A 7,900-nucleotide genomic window follows, 5' to 3' on the forward strand; every position below is an offset into this window, starting at 1 on the left:
TGTTTAAACTTTTTGCCACGCCCCCTTCCGCCCCCGGAATTTACATAAAACTGATTTTCTTAAAAACTATGACAGCTACCGACATCAAATTTGGTGTGCAGACTAGTTTAATAGACGCGCAGAAACTGGCTATTTAAAAATTTTGCCACGCCCACTTCCGCCCCCGCAAATCAAACAAAACTGATTTTATCAAAAACAAACAAAGCTAAAGTCACCAAATTTAGTATGTATACTGGCTTAGTATTCGCGCAGAGTATATATATTTTCATATTTTGCCACGCCCACTTCCGCCTTCACAATTAAGAAAAAATTTTCTCCTGTAGTTTTTTGACTATCGCATTCAAATTCGGCAGACTAATTAATCTTATCTATTTCTACAAAACTACCAAATTTTATTGAAATCGGACTAGAAACATGCAAAATATGCGTATGAACGTATTTTACTACGCGGTCCACAAGGCCAGAATTGGCCGTTGGCTAGTAGCGGCGCTAGAGTGCTCGTGTGTTCGTAGAGTGAGCGAGATAGCACATACTATGAAACATGTAAAAACAATTTAATAGACATACATATGTACATTTGGTTTTCGAAATTTAAAAAAATTTTTTCACCTGGTGTATGGTATACCCGAGTCGACGAGTCGACTTACTTGCTTCATTTTTGTTTAGTTTCTTATTTTTTCTTTCTTTTTTGGTGCAGTTTTCAGTTGGGCTCAGTTGGGCTCGGGGCTGTCAAAGGCACAGCGGGTAGTCGTAAAATCGCGGCAAGCACAATTGAAAAACGACAAGGGCAAAGAGGCAAATGTGTGTAGTGGAGTGTGGAGTGTGGAATGGAGTGGCATGGAGATTGGAATTGGAGTTGCAGGAGAGTTGAATGAGACTCATCTCGTGAGTGAAGGAGTGCGGCGGCAAACACTCCACACTTGTCAGCAGCGGCCTCCACTGATGCCAGTGTGTGTGTGTGTGTGTGTGTTTATATTTTGGGGTCGGGGTCGGTGGGATTTTGCCTACTCTTCTTCTACTCTGGCAGACTCACGCTTATGCTCACAAATCATAAATTGCCGCCTTAAAATTTATCTTCAATTTTCGAGACCCCATGTGGTGCTTAGCGAATGGTGTTTTGAAATTTATTGCTGCATTTGCAATAAATATTGTCAGTTGAGCCAGTGAGGGGGAGCGACAGAGAGAAAGAGAGAGAGAGAGTGGAGCGGAGAGATTGTGGCAAGGAGGCAGGGGCTATAGTTTAGCGGCATTTGCTTGCTTTTTGTATGATTGCCGCTGTAACGCCTCTGCCTACACTTTGTAACCCATCGCCATCCCCTTATCACCATTCCCCCTTATCCACCTCTCCATGTCGTCATCCTCCTTATTGTTTATTGTTTTCGTGCATATTAATGCACGCTGATTGCGGGGAGTGCGGCGGTTTTTGGTTTTTTTTTGTTGTGTGTCTACGGATCGGACGGGCGGGCAGTTAGCAGCTGCCGTTCTTGTCCTGTCCTCCCTGGTCTCTCATTCTCGCTCTCTCTCTCTCTATGTATATCTCTTTTGCACCATGATTGTTAATTTACAACGCGAGAAATTGATTGCCTGTCCGTCCCAAAGAGTGGTACTCAAAGAGATTAAGGGGCAGCTTTTCGGACCCTTATATAATACTTATTAATTGCGGTTTCTCTGGAACAATGAATTATTTATGCATTTTCAGTATCTCAGGTTTATTAACGAACTAGAATGTATCTCAACTTGAGGAGTTTAAAATCGTCAAGATTGATTGTTAAGATTAGTTGATCACAGAGACTAGTGATCTATCTGTTAAGAAGAGGCTCCTAAAGCAAGTGCAGTTCCAACTAATGAACCAGTTCACAGGCGAGCAAATTCAAGTCTATTGAAAAGCGAAAACGGTGGCTAATGAGAAACATAATCAAGTTGCCATATTGCCCAGATAGGTGCACGTTCATATATGTATGTACACATCTGTGAAGCGTTTATGTAGTTACATTCATTGTAGGAGGATGGGGGGTAAACCCCATGCCCAATAATAAATATCAACAGCCACAGAAATTTGCCTGAGGGCGACTCTTGCAAGAGCCGACAACAAAAGCGCACATAAATCAACGATCAAGACAATTGCGGTGTAATAATTTTAACTTCTTTAAGTCGGCAGCCAGCCTACACCACACTCCCAGCTTCAATATAAACTTGATGTTGGAGTTGTAGTCTCTGTTTCGGGCTCTCTGTCCTGGGTCAGCGATCCGATCCGGTTGTTGGAGCCATAAAAATAACAGCTTATCGGCGAAAAAGAATCGTGTCGAGGCACGCCCACCAACTCAAAAAGGCATTAAAATATGAAACAACAATTGCACTCGCCTTTTGGGTGAAATCGGCAGCAACAGCAGCCAGGAGGTGCATATAGGCAGACTCCAGGGCTGGAGTAGGTACGGTGAGTCGCAGACACGCCTCTTTTTTTCTTGGTTAGTAGGCGTCAGCCGTTGGCAGCGGCACGTTTTCCATCGTGAAATTCCAAAAAAAAAAAAATAAGTAACCCCACCCACCCAACAGCATCCCAGGCAATGAAATATACGATGAAAAAATACAACAAAAAAATAACTATTGTATATCCCACTTGGCCACAATTCGACATAGTCGAGGGCGGAGAGTTGGCTTACAACTTACTACCAAGAGATATCTCAATTTGAAGCTCATAAAAACCACAAGCAACTGGCACCGAAGAAAATGTAATCCAGTGGCGGCCACACAGGATTATAAAAGAGTGTTACAAAACCCCCCACCAATCGAAATTTTTGTGATAATCATGTTGGGAAATATTTTGGAATATAATTTACATTCCAAATACAATTATTTATCCTTCGATCAACTATACAAAGACTATTTTTCATTAACTAACTTAAGACTAAAGGAAGTTTTCTTTCCTTTCCTTTAAACTTAAATTTCTTAGTAGTCCATTATAATTTTGTCATATACTCAAATTATATAGGAATTGTTATAATTCTTCATAGACTTTTCACATATTATTCGCACATTAACAGTTACATATATACAAAAACCAGGAACTCCTCCTTCCCCGTTTCAACAACAATATTTTTTACCATTCTCATCTGCATAACAAAATTGACGTTTAAAGATAATGGCAAACGATTCACCCACTCTCCGACAATTGGCCTATCTGGATGAGCTTAAGATGCGGCTAGATGACTTACGTGATCGTCAAATGGCCTTCATTGCCCAAACGGCCAAAATTCTGGAAAGCATGAGTTCGTCTGGTTTACTAGACGACTCGGAAATGGATGTGCCAACAGCCGCAGTTGTCGTTGCTGCCGCTGCTGTTACCCCGAAAGACACAAACAGTGTGAAGAAGCAAGAGGAATCGCCCAATGGAAGTAAAATCAAAGAACTTGTTCAACGATTCGAGGATTTGCGTAAAACTTCGGAACAATTCACTGATCTACCAGTGCCCCAGGAACTAATTGGTGTCGATGTACGCAAACTACTCACGGGCTATGAGAAAATCATTGAGGATGGCAACGTGTTGCAACAATCGTGGTATTTACTTAGGAAATCTACAGAAAATTGTGCACGTCGCACCCGCAAAGAAGAATTTCCACCTTCCTCACACATTTATTCATCCTCGGAGTTGCATTTATATTCACATGACCAAGAGCAAAATTCAGAAAAGAGTATATCCAATAGAAATGCATCTCCCGTCGCCTTTGGCAAAGAGAAGGCGAAAAACAAAGAAATAATGTACAAAAATAGTGATGACATAACTGATTGGAGTCACAGTAAACAGAAATATGGTAAGACTTGAATTGAGGGTAGCTTCGATGGACGGGCAGAGACTCATTATCACTTTTTAGTTGTATTCAAATTCAAAGTTCAAATTGATCTTGCCTTATTTCTATTGTAAAGTTCAATTTGAACTGAAATATCTTAAATATTTCTTAGAGTTTTCTTTTGCAATCGGTATTTCACCTTTTTGAGTTTGTCAAATGCCGCCCATCGCCACCCTCAATTCAAATATAAGTACAGTCTCTCGTATAGCCTAAAACGAAGCTGATTTCTGATTTGTAGGTCGAACTGATCATGCTCGCTGGGGGCCGCTACTCCAATTGCTAATACGTCTCAATCCATTGCATCGCTGCCTGAGAGTCAAGAGTCGTGCCAGAGAGTGCCAGCTAAAAAATAGTCGAGAACAGAACAGAAATTTATAGTCAGATATAATTAAAAAAAAATAAAGTGAAACACTTAAGTACACATAAATCAATAGCCAAGCCAACACATCAGCATGTCAATATTTTGCCTAATTAATGTGGGTTGGTCCCGGAGTGTCAAGTGCAATGAGAGGGAACTCTCGACTCTCGATGTGTGGGTCCGCCCAAAGAGCCCAGAGAGGAGACCACCATCAGACATAGCCATCGGCGGTGTTCGTGGTCGGGAATCGGGAATCGGGAATCGGGGGATATATATGGCAGCAACTGTTGCGCTGACAGGCGCATTTTAGTCGCCCATGGCACATACCGAAAATAAATCTTGGCATATCGTGACAGCGACAGAATGAGCAGTGGATTGGTTTGTTGGAGAGAGCGCGGACCAGTCGGCGGGAAAAGGAAAAAAAGAAACAAAAAAGAAGACAAAATACTTTGCCCCACACGCAAAGCGAGAAGTAAACATTTAAATTTAAATTAAGTGGCTTGTTTTTTTTTTGCCTCATCGAATGCAACAGCTAATGAGACTGAAGAAGGTGGAGGAGGGGGAGAGCATCAATAGGGGAAAAGGACGGGATGGGGGAACTATCACAGCAGGAAGCTCACTAGTTAGGTTCAGCATGGAATTGATATATGTCTCATTTCTCTACCCACAATCGCTCTCTGTCCCAATCTATCTGTGTGTGTTTGTGTATAAAAAGATCTTTAAGGGAATCTGTTTTAGTCAAGATCTTTATTTAAGAAAAAGAAAATATTTAAAAATGCTTTTCCATAGATTTTCCCAAATCAATTAATATTGAGAAGTGAAAGTGGAAAAAAAAGACTCCAAGAAGTTGGAGAAAAGTTTCTATAACCTCATAAATATGGTTAAATGGTTAAAGCAGTCTTTAATTTAGATTTGGGCTTAGAATCCATGTCAGAATGTCGGGATTGTTATCCAAGGATATATGATTTTACATTTGGATTAGAATGTGTCAGCATTAAAACATGCCAAATTTCTCTTAAATATTGTCGGTTTGAAAAAAGTCGTTAATTTTCTCAACAGATTTCGTATAATAACAAAATTTATTATGTGCATTTGAATATGACGAAAGTAAAGATAAATGGCACGAAATAGCCACACCTCTTTATTGGCAAGCAGTTTATTGCACATTTGGCAATGATTTGTGGCATCCACAGCGGCATCGATGCAAAAAGCCAACTAAAATCCATAAGCAGCTTTATCTCTAACAGAGCTGACACAAGTGCCGAGATGGCTGATGCTAATCAGCAACCAGCCGCCGCATGCAACCGCCAAGAGACATCGTCGATGGCAACAACAACAGCAACGACGACAGCAACATGTGTCCGCAGCGCCACAGCTTTGAAATTGTTTTTTTCTTAGTTTTTTTTTTTTTTTTGTCTCTTTGCTGCTGTCACATCGTCTCGTTCCGTTGACGCTTGGCAACATTGTGACCCGCAAAATGTTTATAACGTTGTCCCCATTAGACCGCCTGCCAAGTTCTGAACAAAAAGCCAGCAGGTGGAAATGAGAAACACAACAACAAAACACCAAAGATGGCAAAGGCAGGCAACATTATTCGCATCACTCTAAAGTTGGCATGAAGTTAACCTTTTCATGCAAAGGAATCACAAATGTTGCAGATGTCTGAACTAATAAAAAAACATGAGAACATAAATTATATGTACGAGTATGTGTTCTCGATCAGCATATAAAGTGCTCCATTAACCACTTTGGCGGGCAAAGTTTATTGGCATTTGCTGAATGGCAATTGAATGATGCTTGAAGAGCATCCACATATGTATGTATGTAACTTGTTGCTAAAATAAGAAATACTATTTCGATTCGAGCCACATATAAATCAGGTGTCTATGAAAATGCAAATGCTTTACGCTTTAAAATTACAGATATATATATGTATATGTACGTAAGATTCTAATTGCACCAAAATCGAACGAAAAATGAATTGTCTTTTCTTAATATGCATTATCTTTCTGATTCTTTCTTATACAGTGGCGAGCACATGTGGATACATGTTTTGATACTGTGACTTTGAGTGGCTGTAGAACCCACAAAAATGCATTAATCGATTCCAAATTGTTAACAAAAATCCACTAATAATATATAAAACGAAAAACGAAGAATTTTATTCATTATCCCCTCCTTGGCTTGAATTATCCATAAAAAACTTAAAAATGAGCAAGTATCCACTTTTGCTCGTATAACAAAAACTTGTAATCCCACTTTTAATATGCCTGGGCACACTCTACACCGTGCGATAAAGTGCTTCATTCCGCTTGGACACGACTCCAAAGCTCGTTCATTGTACTGGCCGGATTATCGTAGCGCGACAGTTGCTTCTTTAGCAAAGCTCAGAATTTTCGTTCGGATTTAATTGCACACTGCATCTTCAGAAAACTTAGATTTTCGAGCCATTCTTTTACAATTTTGGCCTTGTGTTTGTCATGTAGATAAGATAGATTCTATTTCGATCTCATTGAGACCATTCAGTCGATCGGTCGAAAAGACTATCTTAGTAGGAAATATCTCATAATTTGTCTCATAGAATTATATTTAAAGAACTTTTTGAACTTATTGTTTTGTATTATAAAGATAGAGGCAAAATGTATTAAATAGAACTTTTAAAGGAAATCAAAGGTTTTAAAATTGATCTCAATACCATGACGTTTGACTTAGTGTTTACCTTCCTTTATATATTATATTAAACATAGTTTTTAGTTCTTACTGGGAAAGAGGCAATTCCTCTTTCATAAGATTTTTCCCTTGTTAAAAATAGCCATCATCATTATCGAATCAGGTAGGTCCATATACCTTATCAAACATAAAGATGAAAACAAATTTCGAAATAATAAAGTGTTAGGCATATTCCGGACCATGTCAAATCCTGGTCATACCCCAAATATTTTCTTGTATCGTCACGATATGCGAGAGTAATATTGAACTGTGAATAGAAATATGAAATATATTTCCATGCAATACTCCAATGAATGTTTCATTTCACAAAACTATATCCATGGATATATAAAAATTTGTAAGCTTTTGATCTTTTGCCGCCTTTTCTTCACAGTTTTATGACTTTTTATGATGCGCCACAAACGTTCGAAGTACAAATGAGAACGACAACATTTCATTTACATTGCATTTTGTATTTCGTTTATTTCAAATTGTTTATTTATTTCGCCTATTTTCGGTTTTAGTTTAGGAGTAGACCCACATTGCTCTCATATCTCTCTATCTATTTGTCGGTTGCCCACCCACACACACACTCGCACACTCGCACACACGCACACTCGCACACTTTATGATGGCTGAAATAGTGTGATAATTAGGTGAACAGACGGCTGCCAATGTACCGCGGCCAAACTTCAAAGGGAGCTACAAATAAAAAGAACAACACACCGTCCCATGTGGGCGTTGTGTGGAGATGCGGCGACCATGTAAAAAAAAAAAAACTCGGACATGTATGACGAATTCCTAGAATTATTTGCCATGTCAGTTTACAATTGTTAAACACATTTGATAGGCAGCCGCTTCAGGGAACGGTAACTCAGAATATAATGTGTAAACACTGATTACACGGAGTCTATGCAAACATTTGAGGATTTTCTTTATGTTATTTGTTGAGTTCCTTAAATCACTCGAAAAGACTCATGTAAATTTT

At 39.3% G+C, this 7,900-nt stretch overlaps 1 protein-coding gene across 2 annotated transcripts; it reads left to right on the forward strand.

Annotated features, from left to right (window-relative positions):
- Nucleotides 1–2,991: 2,991 nt before the first annotated feature.
- On the forward strand, nt 2,992–4,288 carry LOC137572895 (uncharacterized). 2 transcript variants are annotated; one of them, XM_068284749.1, is made up of 2 exons: nt 2,992–3,809; nt 4,066–4,288. In XM_068284749.1, the coding sequence occupies exons 1-2, from the start codon at nt 3,140–3,142 to the stop codon at nt 4,074–4,076; spliced, it is 681 nt and encodes a 226-aa protein (XP_068140850.1). In that variant the 5' UTR covers nt 2,992–3,139; the 3' UTR covers nt 4,077–4,288. The 2 variants fall into 2 exon arrangements, with proteins under 2 accessions (XP_068140850.1, XP_068140849.1); XM_068284748.1 differs by having other exon boundaries at nt 2,993–3,809; nt 4,084–4,288.
- The last annotated feature ends 3,612 nt before the right edge of the window (nt 4,289–7,900 follow it).

This window comes from Drosophila tropicalis, unplaced genomic scaffold, assembly GCF_018151085.1.
Source record: "Drosophila tropicalis isolate 14030-0801.00 unplaced genomic scaffold, ASM1815108v1 contig_393, whole genome shotgun sequence".
NCBI classification, from domain to species: Eukaryota; Metazoa; Arthropoda; class Insecta; order Diptera; family Drosophilidae; genus Drosophila; species Drosophila tropicalis.